At 63.1% G+C, this 24,934-nt stretch overlaps 1 protein-coding gene across 4 annotated transcripts; it reads right to left on the reverse strand.

Annotated features, from left to right (window-relative positions):
• Positions 1-3,820: 3,820 nt before the first annotated feature.
• BRD9 (bromodomain containing 9) lies at positions 3,821-24,875 on the reverse strand. Of its 4 annotated transcripts, none has more exons than XM_032861825.1 (16): positions 24,742-24,875; positions 23,862-24,076; positions 23,460-23,592; positions 21,977-22,037; positions 21,457-21,601; positions 19,682-19,792; positions 18,848-18,960; positions 17,658-17,790; positions 16,081-16,156; positions 15,123-15,218; positions 14,243-14,372; positions 11,928-12,039; positions 9,077-9,115; positions 6,293-6,392; positions 5,336-5,509; positions 3,821-4,541 (listed from the first exon to the last, which is right to left on the reverse strand). In XM_032861825.1, exons 1-16 carry the CDS (start codon positions 24,791-24,793, stop codon positions 4,441-4,443), a joined length of 1,791 nt encoding a protein of 596 aa, XP_032717716.1. In that variant the 5' UTR covers positions 24,794-24,875; the 3' UTR covers positions 3,821-4,440. The 4 variants fall into 4 exon arrangements, with proteins under 4 accessions (XP_032717716.1, XP_032717715.1, XP_032717714.1 ...); XM_032861824.1 differs by having other exon boundaries at positions 18,848-18,963; positions 24,742-24,793; XM_032861823.1 differs by having other exon boundaries at positions 18,848-19,023; positions 24,742-24,793.
• Between the last annotated feature and the right edge of the window lie 59 nt (positions 24,876-24,934).

Consider the following 24,934-nt stretch of genomic DNA (forward strand, 5'->3'; position numbering starts at 1 on the left):
ACGTGGCCGTGGGCTCGGGCAGGCCTGGGTCCCCTTTCAGCCCCAGCGGGGGCCCTGGCGTTTGTTTTGGGTCATGCCTAAGGGTTCTAGCAAGACGTGTGGGTGCCTCGATGCTCCTGGACAGCACGGCCACCGCTACATGTCCAGCGCAAGCAGGGCCAACCTGTAGGAGCTACATGCGGGCGCCGCTATCCCCAACGATGGAGGCAGGAGGCAGGGGCTGGAACCACCACCCCTCCACATCCTGCCTGTCCCCCTGCGCTCCCTAGAACACAGAGTCCTGGGTGCCCCCACCTGGGCACACGTGACCCCCTGAACCCCGTCACCCGACACAGGTCCTCACAGCTCCCCAGTCACTGTTTTGCTCTCCCATTTGGGATGCGCCGAGGTTATGCCTGCAGGTTCCCTGGTCACGGCACAAGCAGGAGGCACCTACCTCCCTGGTTGCCACGGCAGCAATGGAACCCACGAAGGTGCCTCACAAAGCTAGGGCTGGCCTCCCAGAGCCCCGCTGCCTGCTGGGGGGAGGGGAGGGGGTGCAGAGAAGGCACGGGGGCCCCCGACAGGCCAGGCCACCAGCCAGGAGTCCGTCTACACGGTCCCAAGCTCTGACTACACTGCCACCCACGGCAGGCCCTCGGTAGCCAGCGGAAGGCTCCTGGCCCCCCAACCTCCTACTTCAGCGGCCGGGCCATCGATCTCACAGGTCCTCATGACACCTGACCTGTTGGCCTGTCTGCTCTGGGGACCCAGGCTGGCACGCTCCATCCAGGTCAGGAGGGATGGCAGCATCCGGAGTCTGCCCCTCAGTGGCCAGAGGACCAGAGTGGGAGATGAGGAGGGGGTGAGGGGCATGTGGACAGGGTGCCGGAGGGGGTCTCTCCCGAGGATGGCTCAGCAACCCCCTTCCCTGCCTCTCCCTCGGTCTCAACGGTCCAGCGCAGGAGATCTCCAGGCCCATTTAGGTCCAAGGACCCCCCACGTGGCCTTCTCAGATCCCGATACCCTCCTTGGGTGGGGGAACAGCAGGGCTCCCCTGTCCCCAGAATCACACGCCTCCCTGGGGAAGCCAGCCCAGCCGGATGGGCTGAGCCACCTCCCAGGCGCACCGTGTGTGGCACCTGTGGTGGCCGGGGATGTGCCTCTCATGGGGCAGCTGGGCCAGGCCCAAGAGAAACCAGTGGGCGGGAGTTCGGGGCCGGTTTGGAGGGAAGCTTGACCACGTAACACGCAGCCAGGAGAGCCCTCCCAGGGAGCCTGAGGACCTCTGTGCGGGGCAGGGAGCTGGGCCACGAGGCTGGCGCCAAGGCTACTTCTGGTCTGGGTCTGCTCACCGGTTCCTCCTGCCCAACACGTCCCAGGAGACCTCAAGAAGCAAAGCCTCCATTGGGGGTGACAGGGACCCTTGTCCTGGCAGCCTTGTCTGACCACAGGAGCACCGGAGGAGATGGGGCCCGACATGGGGGCCCCGCGGAGCGAGGGGGCCAGAGGCCGGGAGCCAGCAGTGGGAAGTGTGTCGGCAACGAGGCCGCAGGTCCTGCTCCTGGTGCACCGCTCAAGCCGCGAGGTACGGTCTTACACCCCGGAGAGCTTTTCGGGAAACGATGATGAGCGACCTGACTCCCGCCCAGAACTCGCTTCTCCAGACACCCCTGCGCACAGGCTGCCCCATGGGGGGGCCTGTGTGCCCCCCAGCTCAGCAGACCCTGAACCAGGCCGCTGTGGGGCGGGGCTAGGAGGTGCTAGCCCAGGGCACCCCGAGACTACAGGCAGCGGGGGCCTCCTGTTCAACCCAGGGCCGTGACCACCGCAGCCACTCACATCTCTGAGAAACGACCTTCCCTCAGAGACCCTCTGCTCCGTGAAAATAACTTCAGAACCTGCAAACGTCGGCACCTGTTTGCCACAAAAACACTGAGAAGACAAAACCAGAGCCTGCAGAGCCGCAGCCCCCTGCCCGGGGCAACCAGGACCTGCCCCGCGCACAGTGGTGTGTCCAGAAAGTCAGGACACGTGTGCCACGGGGCTTCCTGAAGCCCGTGATCCCACGTGCACACGCCAGAGACGCCGCCTCCTGGAAGGCCAAGCCTGCGAGCGAGGCAGAGTGCAGGACAGGTGGGCGCAGGCACTCACACGCACTGATACGTGCACACACGCTCACACGCGCACACACACGCACGGACATAAAACGTGCCTGCTCGTGCTCACAGGAGGACCCGCGTGCATGAACAAAGGCACCTATGCGCCCGCACGAGCACACACCCCCACACGTGTGTAAACTCCCCCCGTCGCTGGTCTTGCTTTGTGTGTAGCTTTCAGCGGAGAAAGAGCAGGACAGCAAGCCCCAGCATATGGCGCCAACCCCACAGACTGCCTCCCCCCGGCGCGGCAACAGTGTGGGTGAGGGGCTGGGGTCCTGCTGTGCGATCTGTGGCTAATGCCTGGCCAGTGTGGCTCTCGGGGACGCTCCTGCTACCCTGGGCATCTGCTCAGTATTCTGACCTCCGTGCGCATCCGTGGTTCTGACTGCGATCCCGCCGGCTTCCTGGAGCAGAGAGCTCAGTGACAGGACCCAAGCCCCAGGACCCCTTTCATGGCTCTGACATAGCCAGCAGCAGCCTGAGCCCAGGCGGGGTCCATGGCAAGGGCAGGGGTCCCTGGGCCCATAACGACACACTCCGCATATAAGAACTTCAAAACCGCTGTGCTGCGGGGAGGAGGCCGCGGAGCGGGAGAGCCTACCACGAGGGGTTCCGGGCAGGAAGTTCACGGGAAACAGAAATGCAGCGTTTACTGGGGGCTGCTGGGGGCTGCTCTCGGGGACAGGCTTTGCTTTCGGGCCGACAGAAATACTCCCCAGTTAACAGAAGTGCCGGCTGCGCAACACTGCCAGGGCACCAAACCACTCGGGTGCGCACCTGAAGGCGGCTGGTGGCTAATTTTACGTCTCGTGAAGTTTCCTGAGATCCTCAGCCAGAGGGTCCTCCTGTCCTGAGACGCCGCCCTGGTCCTCCCTTCCGCGGGCTCGTGTCTTCTGAGCGGCAGCCGCTGGCTCTCCGGAGGCCGTGCCCAGGGTGCAAGCGTCCCCAGCCTCCCAGGCCCAACTGCCCGTCTGCGGCTCCGGCCTATGGGCAGGAGGCAGCGGCGTCTCCGGCTGCGGACACAACTGCTGAGGCCCTCGAGGCAGAGAGCACTCCCTTCGGGTGGGTCTGGGGCTCTGGGCCTCCTCCTGTCTCAGCAGGTCCCGCAAACAGGTGCTGTGCCCACGTCGGAGGCATGGTCGGGAACCGCAGCAGAGGACCACGGAGAGGCAGGGGTTCAGCAGGGCAAGTCCAGCCCCAGAAATCGGGGCCATGCCCTGCCCACAACCTCACCTTAGAGAAGTCCACGCCAAGGTGGGGAAGAGAGAACCCCCCTCCTAACGTCCTGGCAGCCGGGGTGCTGAGGGCAGGCCTGCAGCCTGCCGGGGTGTAGGCTCCGTCCCCCCTCGTTCCTCGGCCAGCCCTGCCACGGCTGCTGCCCGACACTCGCTTGTGCGATGCTGCACTCCCTCCCACCGACGGCCACGAGGGGCCCTGCTCACCCAGCAGGCAGCGGTGCCGTGGGCTGGGGCACGTCTCAGGCACACACACGCCCTCTCTCCCAGGACGGACTCCGCCCCAGGACGGAACAGAGCCCCCAGTCTGGTTTTCAAAAAAGGGACACAAGCAGAAGTAATGCGGGGTGGGTGAGGTCAGACGTTGTGGGGGCAGGCCCAGGCCAGACGCAGAGGAAAGGGGGGATGTCAGCATCACAAACGGACATGGTCGGACTCTTGTGACAAAGGCTTCGCTACAAGGCCACCCAGAGACGATACTCAGGGCGCTACTGGCAATTACACGCAAACCCTCGGTCCTTTATTGAGTTCTCTGTGTTCTGCAAATGTGAACACGCATCCAGTAAACACAACCGGAATAAAACGGTCTCCGACACAGCCCGTGGCCGTGTGGCCTTCCAGCAGAAGGCAGCCCTTGCCCAGCACAGGAACCAGCAGCGCGGGGCCTGTCCCAGGCCAGGAGGGCGCTGCCCTCCATGACCTCCTTCGGAGACGCAGCGGTGTGGGGGGCAGGGCAGAGAACACGCAGGAACCCTGCCACAGGCGCATCTGTTTCCCAAGGGGCTTCTGGGAAGGGCGCTGGGGCAGACGTGCCCCATGGGCGGGCCAACAGCTCAAAGCTCGGACACACACGGGCTCGGCCCCACCGGGCCGCGCACTGTGTGACCTCCACTGTTCAGGACTCCCGGGGCGATGCAGACACACTGGGTCCGTGCGCGGCCGACATGATACCGGAGATGACCCCCCACACGCCAAAAGGGACAAAATCAAAGTCTTTGTCTCAAGACAAAAACTCAGTTACATGCAAATAAAAGAATTTAAAAAACGGAAGACTATCTACAAGGCTAGCTCTTCGCGGAAGCCGCAGCTTCTGGAGACTGAAGGAATTCGTACGGGTCGTGGGTCACCTCCGGCTGCTCCCCGACACTGAGGCGAGAAGGACTTCCTGCAAGTGTGGGAAAGACGGGGCTCACGAGGGGTCCGCACGCATGCTTCAGACACGGCTGAAAACGTGTCCTCGCTACTGCGGTCAGCCCGAGCCGCCTCCTCCCAGGGTCCGGGCCACCCCCTCACCTCCCCGACCTGTCAGCTACGTCTGTAGCTGATAAGCACCCCTTAACCGCCCAAAGTCAAGAGGGGCTCTGCACAGTCAGTGCCAGAATCAGAAAACCGGAACCGTAGCACAGGCTGCTCACTGAGCAAATTCAAAATGTCAGGGAGCAACACCTGGTCCCCTTCCTGGAGGGGCCGAAATCCCGCAGGGTCCGTGCACCGACCACCCTGTCACTCATGGAAGAGAGAGAGCCCCAGGCCAGGGAAGGTCACCTGCTCTCCCCAAATCAGGGTCCTAGAACAAAACACTTCTCAACATCCTATTTTAGGACTAAAAACGGGAACAGCAGGAAAAAACATCTCCAAACTTGAATTCAAGCATCTGGGGCCTAGTTCTGCCCCAAGGGCCTTGGGATGTGGCCAGCTGGGGCGGCTCCTGACACGGGGATGGCCAGCATCTTATGGCTAAGACCGGCAACGCCTAACAGAGTAATCCCCATGCAGCCGCCTGGCGAGGGAGACGTTATTTCAGAACCCCAGGGACCAGGGGGCGTCCTGGAGAAGAAGCAGGGCCCAGAGTCCTGGGGGCTGGACACGCAGCCCGCGTCAGCTCTGAAGTGCCAGGATTGCTGGCGGCCTGCCCTTCTCCCAGGTGCCACCGGATGCTGGGGCCTGGGGCCACCTTACCCAGGTGGTGCTGGTCCCTGTCGGAGGGGGAGGTGTTGGACAGGGAGCTGAGGTTGGAGGACGGCCGGGAGCCCCCACGCTCTGCCTGTGCCTCGTGCAGATCCTGCAGAAGCTTTGCTGTCTCGTCCAAGTTCAGATGGCCGTCATCGGCGTCCAGCTCCTTCTTCACCTTCCCTGCGCAAACAGGCAAACGGACATCAGGCACCCAGTGGCCTGGCCAGCGCTGCATGCCGGCCCGGTCTCTCTCTCACGGCTCTGCACACACAGGAGCACAGACGACATGCGCAAAGATGGGGAATACAAGGAAGCTCGGAGGACGGGGCAAGACGCCCGGAGTGGACAAGAATCCAGAGAGCTGTTTCACAGAGCTGTCGTCCCACCATGTAAACAAGCAGGGAGCAGGACAGTGTGTGCTCGAGGCCAGGACAGGGCACAGGCCAGAGCCAGCGGGGACCAGGCTGTGGCAGGCTGAGTGAAGATGGTGAAGATGGGCTGCCTGGCGAGCTCCCAGGTCCAGGCCGAGACGGACCTGTGTGTAGATGGTGGGGCACAACCTGGCCCAGGAGTTCACACGTGTCTGCAACAATCCACAGGCTAAGTCTGCAGGAAGCTGCGGCCCAGTGGGGAGACTACGTCCCCCCGCACTGAATGTGGCTCGGGACCACCTTAAGAACACTCAAGCAAAACACGGACAAGGTCCGACGGCTCCATGCTGCAGACGGGCTGTCAGACGAGACCCAGCACACTCCAAGGCGTGCGAGCCAACACCGTGCTGACAGCTGAGCTCTGGTCTGGGGGGAGGGGGACGTCCCGAGGATGGCAGCCAGGCTCCTGGAAGCAAGGGCATCAGCCCCGTGCCCCCGGGGACCGCCCTGCAGACCAGGGTAGCACCAAGGACAAGAACACAGGATGCGCTTCCTCCCGCCCGACGACGTGAGCACACCCAACGCAACGTACCCAGGGAGCCGAGCGCGGAGATGTCCAGAGAGGCGTCCGAGTAGGACTTCATCGACATGAAGTCCAGGACGGAGCCGCCGTCACCCAGCGAGTCCCCAGCCTGCGGGAGACAGGTGAACCAAGCAGAAGAGCAGAAACGTCACCGAGCAGGAGTTAACAGCAGCCACGGAGCCACGGGAGCGCCTGGAGCTCCTGTGTCTGCAGCCGAGTGTGGGACAGGTCTGCTCTGCCATATCCACGCCAGGAGGCCAGCCAGACCACGCTGTCCAGTCCACACTGCAGCCCACGACCACTGGGGGTGAGCTCAGGACTGGGTGCCACTGAGGGACCGTGTGGCAGGCCCCTACGACAGGGAGGTGCCCGCGGCTACTTCTTGGGACCACACCTGACGGCATGGCGGCCGCCCAGCCAGCATGTCCTTTGTCCTCCTGCGGCCACCCTAGGCCCTCCCGACCCTGTCCTGTGTCGAGTCCCTGCTCTGCACCATCACAGAAACAGCACGTGCTGCCTGAGACCTACTCCCCAGCACGCGCAGACCGTCCGTGCCCATCTGCTGCTCAAGGTACTGGGACGTGACAGCCACCCTACGGCTGCTTTTAAAATGAACACATTTCATTGGCATCTGCCAAGTCACACTCTGACCTTGGTGCCGGACCCTGTCATTGCTGGAGTTACTGTGCAGCGACAGCATGCTCCCCACCACAGCCCAGGGGACAGTTTTTTCACCACACGGTTACACAGCAGGAAGCCCGCATCACGGCAGAGGCAGACATCTGTAGGCCTGGCTCGTGCAGGCCCGTTTCCCACGCCCCCCACTCACCCTCCACTCCCTAGAACTTGAAGGCTCACACGGGGTCCCCACAAGCCTGGACAGCAGGGACAGGTGTCCACCTCCACCCAGCACCTCACAGGGACACGGGGAAGGAGGAAGCTGCGGTTCCTGCTACTGAGCAAGGAAGGGGTCACCAGACCTGAGAGCCCTCTCCCGTCAGACTGTCTGGGGCTGATGTGAGCCCTCTCCCGTCAGACTGCCTTCTCTGGGCATGAGCCCCCTCTTCTGCTGGGCTGTCTTGTCCAGGTGACCCAGTAATTCGCTGCTTTCTCCTGACTTTCACAAGAGCCACTCCCTCTGTGCTCTGACACTAACTTCTCTCACCAGCAAGCGTTACAGTGACGACCCGGCACCAACACAGAGCATGGCGGCGGCCAGACACTAGCGGTGAGCACTACCATCCCGCCACCGTCCCACCGATGCCACCCCGCTCGGCAAGCACACACGGGGGCTTGGCGCTGTTTGCCCTCCTGCTCAGGGCCCGGCACACGGCCCTTGTTCCATGGCAAGGACAACCACCCCACGGCTACGACTTTCAAGGTTATCACGGGTTGACCTGATGACCCTAAAACACAAGGCAACTTAGAACTTTAAAAACAACCTGAAAAAAGCTGGTTTGCTCACAACTTATTTCTCTAGAAACCACACAAAGCCACAGCCCCCCACACAGCCCAAGAGGCATGCTGGAGGCCAGAGGCCAGAGGCCCGTGGCTGCCCCACAGGAAATACCCGGGGCCCAGCTCCCCATCAGCTGGCTCTGCGTCCTTGCTACGTGCGGAGGTCTGCGCTCCGAGGTGGCGTCGGAAAGGACGAGGGCGCCGGAATTGGTCTCCGTGTAGAGGTGTAAGCAGGGAGAGCAGCACACATGTGCGCTTGCAGAGCCGGCCGGGGCCCCGCGGGGACGGCAGCGCCGCCACAGGTGCCGTGAGGGCTGCGGGTGCCGGGGGAGTGCAGGGAGAGGAGGTGGAGGCCGCCCACCACCGGGAGAGCCGCCCAGCAGCAGGCTGCTACCTGAGGCTTGGCGGTGGGGGGGGACCGGGGCTTGGAGCTCCCGGCACAAGGGACAGCCTCGGGGGCGGGAGGCCCCTGCTGAATGCTCCCGGGGTGGCGTGCGGAGGCGCCGCTGGGACGACAGAGGGAGGGAGTGCTGGGCTCCCGGCTCCAGATGGCCTAGAGCACAGACACCACACGGGACCCGGGCTCCCAGCTGCAGCACATCCGCCTGACCCACAGACCCTGAGCGGGGAGCTCTGCTGCCCTCAGGTAAGGCCACACTGAGGGATGCGCCTGCAGGGGAGACAGCATGCCGCCCTCACCACCCTGTCACTCAGTGAGCCCTGCCTGCTAAGCACCTGCCGCACCTCCCGAGAGCAGGCCCTCCGTCCCCCAGGCCAGAGAGCCTCTGTGACCCAGGCCCCACAGCCCGTCCAGAGGCCCGGCGCGCCAGCTCTGACACAGGGGCTGCGTTCAGAGCCCACTGTCAACGGGCTCGCTCCCAGTCCCTCCCAAAGGAAAGGCAAAATGGGGAAACCGAGGCCGGAGCACAATGAAGTTCCCTCAGATCCTCGAGTCCTGGGGGTGCCCTGAGGACGCGCATCCGCCAGGCTGGCCTCACTGCTGCGTGTGCGGAGCACAGGCACGCGGCTGACAGCCCCCAGGACGCGCCGCACTGGAAACGAAGCCTGCTGCCCGCGCGACAGGCCCCGGTGGAGACAGAGCCCCCAGCGCAGCCACAGCTCCGTGGCGACTGTGTGGCCTGGAGAAGTGCCGCGGCTTTCCACCTGTCACCCGAGCCACTAAGAACCGAGGGCAGAGCAGACTACCACCTAATGAGTTTCTTAGGAAACGCCACACACTCTCTTCTCAGCTGCCCCCCGTGTCAGGGGCTGACCGTGACCGCTGACCAGAGACACTCACGCTTGGGTTCTCACTCACCTGTCCGTACAACCCACCTTCACGTCGTCTAGAGGCTTCGCCGGAACATTCCGCCTCTGTAAGTCAAAACAGGTTAGCAGTCAGTTTTTCCAAAACGTCTTATAAAGAACAATTCATCTGTGTCAGGTACACACACGTGAACTACAGTTTATTTGCTGCTGCTGCCGGGGCTGTCCCTGTGGCGCTCCCGCCGTGCCGCGAATCGGAGCTGGGCCGCACCCGCGTCCGTGGAGCAGAGACGGAGCGAGGCAGCAACCGTGCGCCGTGGGAGGCCGATGCACACAGCCCCCGCTGAGACCCCCGGTGGGCTGAGGGCCCCGGGCATACCCTGCACGGACGGAGAGCATGGGAGAGCGCAGCCCACCTGCTCCTGCGGCGCCGGACAGCTTCCAACAGTCAAACCCAACACCGTACCCTGTGTCTCTGGGACAACGCGGGAGACACGGCAGGCCTGGCGGTCTGAGCAGTACCACCTCCGACGGCTGGGCTACGGGGCTGCACACCCTTCTCCTCAGGTGCACAACACCGAGAGGTTGACGCTGGAACCCAACTGTGCGACCACAGCCTGAGCGGGACCCAAAGTCACCTGGGGCCACAATCTGTGGGGGCACCCGGCCACATGTGACCCTGTGTGGCAAGCACAAGCGCAACCTCACTGTCCTACAATCTGGCAGGAGCATCACCTTCTAAACGGCCTGGCTGCGTGCACCGGCGACGCAAGGGTTCGGCGGGCGGACTTGCACATCCGAGACCTCGGCTTCGAGCCGATGCTTTGGAAGCTGGCACGGCACTGTTTGTGACTTCAGCAGGACAGTAAGTGTCGCCAGTATCCGAGTGTCCCGCTCCAAGCAGCACAGAGCACAAAGACAGCTCAGACACCGTGCCCAGGGCCAGCCCCGGGACCAGCTTCCAGACCGCAGTGCAGGACAGCCCCCGAGCACTGAGGCCGCACCGTGGAGAACAGCATTCACCGGCCGGCGGGGCCGAGTCTGGACGGGGGACACGGCTCCCAGCAGGAGCTCCACAAATCCGGGGGGATAAACCTAACGGACCCTAACCCGTGCACACGCAGACGGGACCCCGCGGGGCCGGGCACACATGGGGACGCACGGCCCAACTCCACCCGCCAGAGCAAAGCCCTCACTGAAGCTGGGGGAGACCCCAGAAGGGCCATTCCTTAGCATCAGGGCCAAACTCACCCAACTGCAAGGCCACCGAAACCCGCCCTGACAAAGCTTAAAAACAAACCCCGAGAGATGAGGTGACTCACAAGGACTCCGCCAAAACGAGCACCGATGGTCTTTAACGGACCACGACAAAGCCAGCACCAGCCTTGCCCAGCGGCAACGGGACGTGATCCCAGGCCCAAGTGTAAGTCTGCAGCCAACGAAAGCTCACGTCCGCACACACCGGACGGTAACGTACCTCGGACTACAACAGTTTTTACTTTGACGTATGACCCGAATAAACCAAAGAAGTACTTTCCCGTTTCATCTTCTGCTCTGGCCGCTACAGCTCTGCTCGTGGCTCACGTTCCCAGCACATCCGCGTTCCGACGAGCCGCGGTAAGGCTCGCACCAGCCGCTCCTGGCTGCCGGCTGCTTGGTCGGCACAGCCCACGCCGCACGTTCAACAGCGCGGCCCCCGGGACCCGGCCGCCGCCTGCAAGCAGAGGGAAACCCGCTGCCGCGAACGCAGAAGTGACAGAGGGGAGAGCGGACGACCTGAGGGGCCGCCGTGGGAAGCATTAGAAATCGGTCCGAAGACCGAGAGGAGATCAGGAGCACAGAGCCAAGCGCGGACGCAAGAAAGTCCCAGGCAGGGCGAAGACGAATGCAGCCCCGGAGGAGAGGTTCCGGGGCAACAGGAGATGTGGACGTGGCCCTTACCACGTCACGTGACTGGAACCACGCTCCGGAACCTAACTCCAAAGGAGGGAGAAGAGTGACAAGGAACAGAGTGTTCCAGACGCAGAATGGGTCAGGACCGCCAGCACCTGTGCAGACGTCCTGGACAGACGATGGACGCGGGCTGTGGGCAGAAACGGCGTTTGAGGAAATAACGGACAAACGTCTCCCGATGTGACGGAAACCGCACGCAGACGGGCGCGAGAAGCTGGGCAGCCGGTGGGCGGAGTGCGCGGCACGGCACGAGCCAGGAGCCGCCGCACGGCACGGCACGGGCTCCAGTCGAGAAGCATCCACGACAGGTCCGTCAGCTTCCCCCCGAGGCCCGAAGAGCAAACACGCGGGGCCTCGCGGGCCACGTAAGGTCTGTAGCACCCCCTCTTCTGTTTACAGCCTTTAAGGAAAGTAGAGCGCGCGTAGCTCACCGGCCCACGTCTGCCGACCCCCGATGGGCCCAGAGGACGGGGGACAAGCGCAGAGCAGATGAAAAGGCCACAGACACTTCGGACACCGCGCTCAGGCGCCGTCTCAAGCGGCCGGGAAGATGCCCCGTGATGCCAGACCAGGGAAGACGGGCTCCAAAGATACAGGAAGAGTAAAGACGTTTTCCGGACAAGAAGCTGAGCGAGTTCACCGTCAGCCACGCCTACAGCAGAAGACACGGTGCTAAAGAAGGTTCTCAGAACGAAGGAAAATGACAGCCGACGGAGAAAACTCGGGCACATGTCACATTCTCACAGCTGCCAGAAACCACGAACGCGTGGTCAACAGAGGCAACTTTTTTTGTTTTGAAGTTTTTCTGAAAAAAAGTTAAATGCTTACACCAAAAACCATGAAAATAAAGAACGAGCAAGGGCAGGATGGCGTCAGTCCGGATGGGATCCTGCGACGGCAGCGGCGCCAAGGACGAGCGCCAAGGGCACGTGTGTGCCCAGCACGGGGGCCGGCGTGGCACACCCACCTGCCTCAGCTGGAAAAGCAGTCGCGAGTGGTCCCCACCGGTGATCTGGTCCAGCAGGTCGTCCACCAGTTTCCTGCTGTAGCTCCCAGCGTCCTTCACAAACTCCTGCAGGCTGGAAGGGCCGGGAGGGGACACCGTCAAACGGGCACTACGTGCTGCAGCCTCCCGCTCCTCTCACCAGCGTTGGTGGTCCTGGGCCCAGTGCCTGCCCGGGCAGCCCAGCCCTCAGACGCGGCCCCGCGGCGAGCCTGACCGGGAGCGGCACCCTCCCGGACACAGTTTCGGGCAGGGGTCGGGAGTCTTCATCAGACCTTTAAAGTGGCCCATGACCCAAAAAAGTTTAAAACATCTCAAAAGAAGATTATTTCTGAACACCGTGAACAACTTTGTACACACATCCAGTGGACCCTTAAGCGCATGGGGCTCGGGGTACGGGCCCCACAGCTGAACTCCGTGCGCTAACTCCCGAGCCCCAGGTTACCCGGAGCAGCCAACTGCTGACGCGGACATGGACAGACCCGGACTCCGGCCTCCTGAGCGCCGCGGCCGCGCTCCCACAACGAAGCCGAGGGCCACGAGAGCAGGACGAGAGAGAAAGCAGCTTACGGTGCCGCAGCAGGGTAACGAGAGGAAACGCCCCGCACGGAAGCGGACTCGCACCACTGAGAGCTGCTCGAGGGTCAACAGGTGTCTTGTGCTATTTCCTGGAAAAAGCATAACTTTATCTTTTTTTTTTGTTTGGATTTAAAACCCTAAGTTGCTTGAGGAGAGGTGCTCACAGCGGGGAAGGAGGACAGGCGTGGGGGCGGGTCCCTGCTCGTACGGCCTGGAGCTCGTTTCAAGGTTTCCGTCGCGTGAATGAGGAAGAAAATAAGTAAATAAAACCAAAATGTCTCAAAAGGAGGCAGAGAACAAACGCCGAAGTCCTAGCATCCAAGCCTGGGCAACGGCTGCGCAGGGCTCCCAGCTGCCTGAGCGTCACGCCGCCAGAGTCTCCACCAGCAGCGTCTGAGAAGGAACATCGAGCCGAGGAGTGCAGGGCTGGGACGCAGCTGGAACCCTCAGGCGTGGTCTGCACGTGCCCGGGAACAGCGCCCATGGGGAGGCGACATGGGGACGCCAGCAGGAGTGTGGTCTGCCCGCCTCCCCGCACTGCCCACATGACTGTGACTGTCGCCATCTGGCACCCAGAGTCCAGATGTGTTCCGGGAGCAGGCGCTGGAGAAGGCCACCACGGTCTGGGCACCCTGTGCCACCCGAACGGAAGGCGGCTGTCGTCCCCAGAGGGCTGTGACAGGGCAGTGGCGTGAAGGAGAGGACCACCACTCAGGACGCTGTCCTCAACTCCAACACATGCCCTCCTGCGTTTTCCACTTCTACTCTGATCTCACAAAAACCTGGTCAGGCACTCCCTGTGGTGAGGACCAGCGATTTTTAAAATAGACTCTGTATTGTTTTAGATCAAACAAAAACCTAACGTGGAAAAAAACCATTTCTTAGAGGTCGGCAGAACTTTACCTTCCTCCTGCACAATCACAAAAATTCTGTAAGCGTAACCCACTTCTCCCTGGCACGCAGAGCAGCCAGTACACACGAGAACGGTCCTACAAACACAGTCCTGTGTCTCCGGTCTGAAAAGCACATCTCAGCCACTGTGAGGGACCGACGGTGGCCCATTCTCCTTACGCTGGACTCCGGCCCCAGAACCTCAGAACGTGACTGTGTCCAGACCCAGCGCCTTGAGGAGGTGATAAGTCAGAGTGAGGTCTTCAAGGAGAGCCCTGACCCATCCTGACTGGTGTCTTTAAAGGAAGCGGACAGCAGGACACAGACTCACCCAGAAGGATGGCCACATGAGGACTCAGGAAACCATGGCGTCCACACACCAAGGACAGGCCTTAGGAGAACCCAGCCTGCCCGCGCTTGGCTCTCAGACCGCCAGCGCCCAGGGCCACCGCACGGTAGTCCCTGGCCTTCCAGCCATCAGGCCCGCGGGGCTCTGTTCCGGTGGCCCAAGCAGACCCACGCAGCACGTAGCTGCATCATAACAAAGTCACGAAATCCATGTGACATGCACAGCACAGGTCACGCGGACTCTCGTCCTCCTCTACGCTACAGCCCCAGTCGTCACCAGCTTCCGGCGCCGGCCGTCACCTGAGTTTCAGGGTCAGCCTGCCACGGCCCCGAGGTGTGTGGGAGACCGCTCAGAAAGCTCGGCTGCTCAGACCTGCTGCTGGCGGCCGTGACCCGCCACGCGCAGGGAGACTGCCCGCCTGGCACTGGGGGGCCACCCCTGCCATGCCAGCCCTGCTCACCTCAGCGCACACTGCACGCCCGTCTCGTCTCCGTAGGCAGAGTAAAGCAGCTCGGTTTCATCCGATTTCAAGTCTCCGAATACTGAATTGTGCGTCGACAGTGCGGTGGTGGCACTGGACAAAAACGTCACTGAGAGCACAAGAGGGAGAGCACAGCACGTGAGATGCCCCCAGCATGAGAGGCGCCCCAAGGCTGTGCACCCCCTGCCCTGCCGTCCCGTGCTGCCTCCTGCACGCGGCTGCCAAGCCCTGCCACACCCTCACGTCACAGCGCAGGAAGCCGTCTGCGTTCTGCAGGGGCGTGGGCACCAGGCTCCCATGCCACCGCAGACAGCGCTGGGGACGGAGCCTGCAGAGGGATGCAGGCACCCACCGAGGGCACGTCAAGGGGGTCAGAAGGTCCACGTGCCCTGAGGGAGGCATCGCTGGCACACGTGAAGTCAGGGCTCGGGAAGGGTGCTGTGGGGGAGCACTCCCGGCCTCTCCCCACTCAGGGCCAGGAGGGTCACAGCATCACCAGGAAACACCCCGGACACGGCCAGCTGTCCCCGGGGAACGAAATGGCTGCTTGCCCCGACACACCCCAACCAGTGTGCTGGCCACCACCGTCTGCCAGACAGAGGCAGACGCCTGCACGCCAGTGCCGTGTCCCTCCCCAACTGTGCCCCCCCATGCCCACCGTCACTGCCTACGCGCCCCCAGGTGCCCCTACCCAGTGCCAGCACGGCAGCCCCCGCTCGCTTCCTCTCCCCTCCCTGCAGGTGACCTGCACTTAGCCACTCCCTCAGAGCCGGCGTGCGGCCCTAAGCACAGCGGAGGGGGAAGGTCTCGGGGGAGGACTCTGGGCGCACACCCACCCCTACCTGCCCACCGCACTCACCTTTGCCCCTTCTCTCGTCTTTGAAGCCCAGCGTGGTGAAACCGGGGAGCAGCTTGCTGGAGAGTGAGCTCAGGTCCACGGGGTGGGTCTCCTCCTCTGCAAAGGGGACCAGGCTGTGAACGGGCAGCTCGGGGCAGCTCCCGGCCCCCAAAGTGCCACACAAGGGCACGTGACAGGGAGCACGGGGACTCTCCACCAAGACTCGCTAAAATCAAAATTACAGAAGCCACTACAAGTCTCAAACCTTCACTTCCTCTCTCTACGCCAGGAGTGACCGGCCCATCTGTCCTCTTACAAAGAATAATGGCACTCGTGTCACCAGAGGCGGCAGGTGGCCAGCGGGCACACGGGGTACCCGTCGGAGAAGGCTAAGCGAACGGGCCTCCCCAGCGCCGCACGAAAGGACGCCACCAGGAGCCCCAGGTCGGGGGAGAGGTCCCACCCCCAGGAGGCTGGGAATAATGGAGAGTATTTCGTTCTCCTTTGTGTATGAAAAACGTGTCCCTGTGCAAGTGAGCTTGGCTTTAATTCAAAGCACAAGCCTTCGAGGCACTTTCCTGAGACGGAGGAATGTGTCGGCGCTGCTTGCACCGCACAGAGAGGCCCGCACCGCTGAACGGGTCCATCTGTGTCTCCTTCAAGGTCTGCCTTAACACGACTACCGAAGGCGCTATTCCTTCTAGAGCTCCCTCATGCCGGGGACCGCGGGGCAGAAGAGCTCCGACCAGGGCTTCTGCCCCCATGGACGATGGCCTGCTGTCCATCTATCACGCACGGGCCGCGTCAAGGGGCATGAACAGGAGCATGAAACCAGATGGGGCCCGTCCTCTCGCTTTACCACCGGGGCCACACTCTGCCGGGAAGACGCTCAGGCCACGAGGCTCTAAAACCCCCAGCGGTGCAGAGACCAAGAGCAGCGCGCAGCTCGGAGACGCCCAGCCACGCAGGGGACACGCACCGTCGGCGTCCGGCTCGGCCGTGTTGACCACGCTGTAGAGCAGGCCACCGTCCCCGTTCTTCCTCAGGTAGCCCATCTGCAAGAAAGCGCAGCTGAGCGCCGCCCCAGCAGCAGCCCGCGGCTGTGGCTGCCACGGAAACGCCAACCAAATGAAGGCCCAACCGGGAGGATGCCCGAAGGCTGCGAAGGTCCTGGCCTCCCCGCGGAAAGGCTCCAGAGGCCCATCTCCTCCCACCCAAACGTCCTGTCAGACCCGACCCGTGTGCAGGATGAACTCAGGCTTCCTGGGACCCTTCTAAAGGCGCCTCTGCAACCGGAGGCTGGACCCAGAGACAAGGGCTTTACGGGACATCACAACCGGAACCAGAGGAGCGGGAACGAGACCCTGGTCACCCGGGTCGCCAAGGGCCGTGTCAGGGCACAGCCTGGAGGCTCTCTAAACCACGAGGGGCTCAGTTCCACTTCAAGACCATGCACCGAGCAAGAGCACTTCTCCTCCGCAGGCCCCCAGGGAGATGCAGGAAGAGGGGCCCCTGCGTGTCCGTGTGGGAAATGAGGGGAGGGCAGCCTTCGGGCTGGCGTGAGTGCAGGGCTGGGAGGGGAAGGGAGGCGGGACAGGGGTCTGGCGCCACTGACCAAGTAACTGGCCAGGTTTCTCGCTGTGCCATTCCAACAGTGAAAGGGAGCAGAGCGAGGTGGACGCAGTGCCAGGGGCACTGGCGGTGTGGGTGTGGACACACACTTCTAGCCAGTACACACAGATCAGCACGGGGTCTCCCCGACCCCCCAGAGGGCCCCACCTGGGGCCCAGGGCTCCCTGGAGACCCCAGGGCTGGGCACTACAGGGGTGCAGACCGGCGGGCCCAGCAGCACAGCACCATGAGCTACACACAGAACTCCAACCTCCGCACCAGAAAGCCTTAAAGGCAGTACAGAAAAACCGACCTCAACAGGTCTTATGTAACCTCAGCGCTCCGAGTTCTTTGTGTACCACTCAACGTGCATTTTAAAAACTCTGAGTGGGAAAAAGGACGTGCACCTAACGGTTTTCACATAGATACGTGCTGACGTAAGACTGGACGTGCCGGCTCAAGCAAGAGGCACCAGGATTAACGTCCCCTCTGGCCTTGGTATCACAACTACCCGGTTTGAAACCTCACTCAGCGCCGTCGCCGTCTCTACTGGGCCTGCGGGTCTGTTGCTGCAGCAGAGGGCGCTCAGAGGACGGTGGGACCCCGCCCTGAGGCCCAGCAGCTGCTAGGATGGCTCCCACGGCCCAGGCCTGGGGCACACGGAACCCTGGGCACTGCAGCGACGGGAGCAACCGGGACAAGGTCCCTGCTGCAACGCAGAAGCCTGGCGGGCCCAGCCTCCATCAGCGGCGACCATCCCTCCAAAGGGTGAGGCCATCCACGGTGTCCACGCACGAAACACGGCTTCTGAGAGGGTCCTGCCTTTGAGGTGCCCCTGGAGGCCCCCTCCCCCGAGGAGATGAAGCCAGGGCCTGGAGCCAACACGACCCCGTAACGCCCGCCGCATCAGCAGGACGCAGCCCCACCCGGCCCTCCTGCCACTACCTTGCCCCCTGGGAGGAGCCGGCTGACCCTGTCCCGAGCCTCGTCGGCCGCGTGTTCTGCCAAGGCCAGCACGTGCTCCTCCGCGGTGCTGTCGGTCAGGCTGCAGGCATTTCCTTCCGGCTCGAACATGCAGCTGCGAGGCAGGAACAGCGCACGCGTCACCAGGAGGCCGGGGTACGCACTGCTCCCACCTCCCTGGGGCCAGTCCCTCAGCCTCAAGGCCACCAGGGGCTGGCGGCACAAAGCACATCTTAGCCCTGTCCTGGCACACAGACGCGTCCGCTAAGAGCAAGACGAATCCAAACGGTCACGAGACGCGCCTCACCTGCAGTCACTCTAAGACCCACTGGATGGGAGTCTTACTACCTGCCCGAAGCTCGCAGACCTACAGTGTCGCTTGAGGCACCGTCAGAAAAAGGGGCAGAACTGCGTGGAGGGCAGAGCACCCACACCCAGTGTGAGCGAGGGACATAGGCCGTGAGTCCCAGGAACACCCCAGGCCTCCAGCACGTGGCCACGAGCCCCACGTGAGGGAGTTCTGTACTGCCGTCAAGAGTTGCTGGGTGTAGCACACAAGAGAGTGGCCTCTCCTGTGGAAGATTCTAGAAGCGAATGGAGAGACCCCTTCTCTGGCGCGGTGGGAGCAAACCCTGCCTGGGGACCTCGAGCCTACAGGAAGGCCCTCCCTCCGGCCTGGGTGTACAGCTGCAGGCACAGAGGCTGGGGGTACGATGAGAAAGCGGCTCCAATGCCACACTCAGCCTGCCCGACGCAGCACAGCTAAGTCCCAGGCCAGGGACAGCCGGGCCAGGCCACCAGCATGCATCCCGCACGGGAGCGAGCCTCTTGGGAGTGAAGGGCCAACAGTTATTCACAGATGACACGCACGTGGGAAGAGCTGTGGCCAGACAGGCTCCCGTGACACACCTAGGACAGAGACCGTGTGGGGCGGCAGGGCCATCCCGCCTCCGGCATGTTACGTCCAGCAGCCTGACGGTCCAAGCTGGTCCAGGCTGCTTACCGACCGCCTGCGAGCACCTGAGGCGAGAGCCGGCCCCAGGCCCCGGGGGACTGTGCACTCCCCAGAGGCCGTGCCCGCTGTCCAAGGCCACGGGCTGGGCACGGGCTGCCCCTCGCCGGCCGTCCCGAGGCACGTGTCCCACGCACCACGCAGACACACTTCTCTTTACCTGATGACCTCTCTACTCGGCCTTTTGGATTTCCTGGCAGTTTCTACTTGCACGGGCGCCACCTCGGGAACGGGCTCCTCAACGGCGGGGTCTTCGCTGCCCAGAAGAGCTGCCTGCTGAGAGAAATCCACGTCCTGCATAAACGGCATGCTGCGCTTCAAAGCTAGCAGCCGCTCCTGCAATCAGAAAGGACAGAGCGGCAGGGCTTTAGCTCTCCCTGCCGGCCAGGGCGCTATGACGATGGGTGGGGTGGGGGGCCGCAGCCTCACCTGGCCTGACAGCTGACTCCGCCGCACTACTGTGGGGGGCGGGGGGGCGGGGTCACACCACGGGTGCAGCCGACGGGGCCGGGAGCGCCTGAGGCTGGCCAAGGGCACGGGCCTGAGGGCACAGGGGCCGCGCCTCACCTACAGGCTCATCAGGCACAAGGCACTGGTCCTAGACACGTGACGCATGCAACTGGCTGGTGGGACAGATCTGGGAAGCCACGCCGGACAGCCAACGTCCCGTCTGGATTCAGCGGGCAGCCACGTGAAACAAATCACGGGCCGGCTGCAATCCAGAGACAGGATGCCCAGGCTCAGGCCGACAGATCCAGAACTTTCCACCAACCCTACAGGAGAGCTCACAGCTGGATCGTGAGCAGGAGCAGAGGGGGAGTGCCTGGAGGGGAGGTGGCCTGGGACGTCTACGCTAGAGCAGAGGGGTCCACGCCGCGGCCGGGGACGGACGGATGGAAGTGGGTCGTTGACTGGGGGTGAGGTTCTGTTCAAGCATAAGAACACAGAGGAGAACGCTCGTTTCTGTGGCTCCGCGCCTTCAAGGGCTTCTTACTTTGCTCATCATCTTAAAGCCCGCATGAAGGATCTTCTTGGCTAACTTGTAGTACACGGTGTCAGGTCTGTTGTAGGTCATGGCGTTATCACACATCAGCTTAAAATCTGCCTGAGAGGAAAAATAATCGTATCCATCCAGTTCGAAACGCCACCAAGACGTACACTGGATTCCTGTCAAGAGGCTAAAAGTGAGGGCAGGGCACCTGGGGGCTCGGGGGTTAAGCCTCTGCCTTCAGCTCAGGTCATGATCTCGGGGTCCTGGGATCCAGCCCCGTGTCGGGCTCTCTGCTCAGTGGGGAGCCTGCTTCCCCCTCTCTCCCTCCCTCTCTCCCTCTCTCTCTCTCTCTGCTTCTCTGCCTGCTTGTGATCTGTCAAATGAATAAATAAAATCTTAACAGGAAAGAAAAAAGAGGCTAAAAACGAGGGCGAAACAACTAGATCAGGCTCTTCGGTTTAACAAACGGTTTCTACACCTTCAAAACCGTTCCTAATCACTCACTGGTCTTTCCCCGCACACACTGAGGAGCCCCCAAGCCCCGCATCCTCCTGAGCGCGACACAAGCATGCCGCGAGGGCAGGGCCGCCCCCGCTCTCCCCCGTTGGGAGGAACTCGGATGCAAACGGGAACGAGAACGGCAGCCGCGTTCTTCCAGTTAAGGCCAAGGGACGAGCTGAGACCCGAGCGCAGTCGTGTCCTCCATCTCTGGGAGTTCTGCGCGGAGTCCGGCATCTTGCCTCCGGGAACTGCTCCAGAGGCGCCCGAGCAAACACTTCCGCCCCAACAAGGCGACTCTTACTGAACACCCGATACTAGAAGTGGAGTCTGGGAACTTCAGGGTTTTGTCACCAAACTACACTCGGCATGCACCTGTCACAGACGAGTCCGCCGTCGGGCCAGGGGATACAGTGCGAACTCTCCTGGCACTTCCCGAGCCCTAGCACCAGCCCCACGCCAAGGTCTCCAGGGCTGGGCCTGAGGCCGTGAAGCCCCCGTCCTTCGCTGGCCCCGAGATACCAGTCATGAGAACACAGGGGAGGGAGGGGGACGCTGCTCACATCCAGGACGGTCAGTGGGCAGCAGACCGAACTGGGACCCGAGCTAGTGAAGTGGAAGGCTTGTGGGCTGCTGCGAGCCATCTGCCCTGGGGGCAGCGCCGGGCGCTCTGGAGGAAGCCGCACCCCACGCAACACCCGAGTGTGGGCTGCTGCCACAGCTCGCCAAACCCTGTCACGACAGCAGGACGTGAACGTAAAGAGCCAAGCCTTCCAAATTTAACCAAAACTCGGAAACCTGACGCCCGTTCCTCAATGACGACCGCCAAAGCGGTCAAGCGCTCACGTGATCCACCCGCTCCACGTTTCAAAGCCAAGACGCCTTTGTACATCAGAGGTGGTAGCAAGAAACAGGTTTAAGAACTACATACTCAGCTGCTGTGAGAATCTATTATTCAAAAACAAATTAAACTCCCACTACCGCAAGATAAAACTAAAAATTAGGAAACCGTGTTTCTAGAAACGCCCAGTCTGATCCAGACCAAATCGACACACTCCGGCCTGACCCAACGTGTTCCCGTGGCCGCATACGGTCGGGCTTCCGGAAAACACACAGAGGACACCTCAGCCAGCCCATTCCCCCAGTGCCGCGCGGGTGACCTCAGCCCAAATGCGCCGGCGCCCGCAGAACCTCTGACCACAGAGAGCGAAGGCGGACGTTCACCGGGCGTCGGCGCGCACAGCCTCACCGCAGCGGTTTGGGGAACTGAGACTGTTTACCTTAAATTCTGTGACCGACTTGTACTCGTTGGCTACAATCTTGTCCTTCATCGTGCCGAAATCCATGGGGTGTTTTATTATCATGGAGTAACCAGGCGCAATCGCATCCGTGACCGGAAAAGCAAAAAATCCGTGAGGATCTTTCCTGAGAACACAAACAGCTTGATTCAAATTGCGGAAACCATAAATCTCGACTTCCAAAAGATACGAAACCCCGCACAGCAGACGTCCCACGCCTCTCCGGAGTTTAACCTGCATCTTAAAGATAAAAAGCAAAACCTACGCGCCCTAGAGCTGTGGAATTTTGGAGAACTGACAACTCCCCAGCCGCCGTCCTGCCTGCAGCTAGGACACCCGCATCGTGGCAGCCTTGACCCGCCCGCGCTGACCGGCCGCCGGGGCTCTCCCTGCGCACCTCCCGCGCGTGCCTGCCCGCCCCCCACACTGGGCGAGCATCCGCTTCACAGCCACGGGGGCAGCAGCACGGCTCAGGGGAAGACGGCCTCGAGCGACGCTTTACCTCTGGAGCTGGCGCAGGAAGTGCTCGAGCAGCTGCTGGATAGGCGTGCTCTCGTGCTCCGCTGGCAACACAAAAATAGAGAGACGAGTCGGGAGACCGCGGCGTCCCGTCCCTGGAGAGCGCCACCCCCACGGTGTGTCTCCAGCAGCTCCACATCTCACAGTGTTTCATGTTCCAACAAGAACTGGCAACAAGGATGGACCAGACCCAGGCCCGGCCCCAGGAAGCCCAGCGGGGTGGGAAAGGACCTCCTCGTCAGCATCCGTCCCAGAAACCCCTCGGAGCACCGGCACCCTCGGCACGACAACAGGGGGTGACCGCTCATCGGCCTGGACCGTCCAGGCCGCTGCCGGGCCCGGCACGTTGCAGAGAAAAACTAAGGCCTGGGACACCGGGGGAGCTCCACCCGTTATCCTCTGGAGAGTCCTAACGCTCTGGTCATGCGGCTGCTCACCTGTGAACCAGGCACAGCAGCACACACGGCCCTGGGGTTCCCGGGAGCGCAGGTGCTAACCGCGCCGCTGCGCCCACCGGGTGAAAACGCGGATTCCAGTGAACGCAGTGAACCCCGAAGCCCGCGCAGGTTTTGTTCTCTCGGCTGGGGCTACGCGTGCGACCTTTCTGCCTGCCACCTACCGAGGGCCACACCCAGCCCCTGACAGGCCGGTGCTCGAAGGAACCAGGGCTCCGTGGGGAGACGGCTGGTCCCAGGCCTGAAGCACAGAAGTGCGGACCTCAAGTGGGTCCTCGACGCAACAGTGACCAGAACAGATGTGAACATCCGCTGTTCAGACACGCGGGAGGGAAGCACTACACGTGACCTCAAACGAGGGGTCACTCAGACTAAGCTCACGGGGCCCAGCGACTGTCCACATCCTACAGACGCGTTCATCCAGCGAACGGTTTCACGCCTGACCTTCTCTGTGCCCCACCGTGCCTAGAGGCCCCGAGTCCACCACGGCAATGACCTGCACAGGGGACGGGGCCTGCCAGAACGCAGCAGCCCCCACAATGACTGCAGCACACGCCCCCCCCAATCCTCGGTAGTCAACCCCAAAGTCGAGGAAAGAAACGCCTCAGAAACTACCTCCCGTCGGCACCTCCTGTGTGGGAGCCCCAGAGAAGTGACCGCACAGACCACAGGGTCCCAAGCATTTCGGACCCCTTCCTTTGGTGGAGCTGCCGCAGCCCTCGCAACCTCTGACACCCCCATGAGCGCCACTGTCCTCCCCTCCACACTGAGCCCCGGACTTTAAAGAGGAGCGCAACGGGGAGCGGGAGGTGGAGCCGGCCAGGCCCTGCTCCAGGAGCCCGAAGGGAACAGCGAGAACTCAGGCCCCGCTCCGCTTCACGCTGAAGACACGGCACCCCCTCCTCCCCGTGCTCCTCCCCGAGCTCCACCCCAGAGACCGCAGGACTGCGCCAGCCCCGTGGCACGGAGGTAAGCGGAGGCTCGGGAAAGCCTCCCCGGCGCCACACTCACCCGCCTGGGTCCGGCAGGCGCGCACGGGCCGGTCAGGGGGCGGCTCCACCTCCACCTTCTTCCCCGGATCAAAGTCATCGGCCTCGCCCTCCGTGTCCCCGTGCTCCTTCTCCCGCTTCCGCTTCTTCTCCTCCTGTGAGGCAGGGTCAGGGGCGAGAGCCACGCCAGCAGCTGGAGACGCGTCCCCCCGTAACTGATGAGGCGCGCTTCTCACCGCAGGCTCCCCCTTCAGCGGCCACCCCCAGGGCTCAGGCCAGAGCCGAGGCCCAGAGAACGGGAAACAAAGCACAGGACCTTCCGGGTCTGCCTCCCGCTCCAAGAGAAGCCCCTCCCGCGCCCGCAGCACTTGCCACCTGCCCTGCAGGGCCTGGGGCCGGCACGAGCCCACGACCCCCACCCCACCTTCCTCTTTCTTCTCTCTTCGTCATCGAGGTGCTTCTCCTTCTCCGCTTTCTTCTTCTTCTTCTTCTTCTTTTCTCTGTGCCGCTCGCGCTCATGGTCTGACCTGTCGTCGTAGTAACTGGAGTCGTGCCCGGACCCCGAGAGCTCGGTCACCTCACTTCCTCCGACCTTGAGGACCAGCTTCAGGGGCTTCTCCAGGGGCTTGTCTGTGTAATCTGCCGACAGAGACGTCCCTGCGTGCTCGGGCTGCGCATGCCCGCTACCTCCCCCGAGTTGGCAGCAGGGCCGGCCCCCCACGCAGGTGTGACCAGGAGAAGTCCAGGCCCCGGGAGGTGGACGGACTGGCCGGGCTAGGCCAGCAGGCAGGGGGAGGGCGGAAGCGTCCAGGAGAGAGGACGGGAGGACAACCCGGCAGGCCTAAGTGCTCTCCCCGCTCCACGCGGCATCCGCCTCAGGGAGGCCTAGAGGAAAGCAGCGGGAAGGACCAAAGCGGGACCGGGACCCAGGAGCCCGATGCCCCATCCCTAAGCTGCCGGTGGGCTCACCCTGCAGCAGCCGCAGGCGTCCCCCCCATGAGCCCGCGGCTGCAGGGGCGCGCGGGCAGCAGGCGAGCAGAGAGGCCACTACCGAACCCTCCAAGTCCCGACAAGCCGCGGAGCTGCTCAGCTCCTTCCTTCCGGACACAAGACACAGCGGACGCCGCGGAGCCCTGCACCCCGGCCCGGGGCCCCAGCCGCGGATCTCGGGACCCTGGTGCCCGGGACACCACCGCCCCCGCAAGCCCGGGACCCTCCCCCGACCCCCCCACCCGCGAGCCCCCGACCCTCCCCCGGGCCCCCCGCCTGCCGGCCGGCGTCACAAAGCGCGCCCGCCGCCTCACCCTCGTAGGACGAGCGCCACTCGGTCTTGTGCTTCTTGTGCTTCTTGCCCATGGCGGCGCGAGGCCGGGGCCGGAGCGCGGGGCCGAGGGCAGCAGCGGGCCGGGCCGGAGCGTGGCCGCCGCCCCCGCGGCCCTGGTTCGCCGCCCGCCTTGCCGGGCGGAGGTCGCCGCACCGCGCCGGAAGCAGGCGCCG

This window comes from Lontra canadensis, unplaced genomic scaffold (genome assembly GCF_010015895.1).
Source record: "Lontra canadensis isolate GAN:19392208 unplaced genomic scaffold, GSC_riverotter_1.0 scaffold22, whole genome shotgun sequence".
NCBI lineage: Eukaryota > Metazoa > Chordata > Mammalia > Carnivora > Mustelidae > Lontra > Lontra canadensis.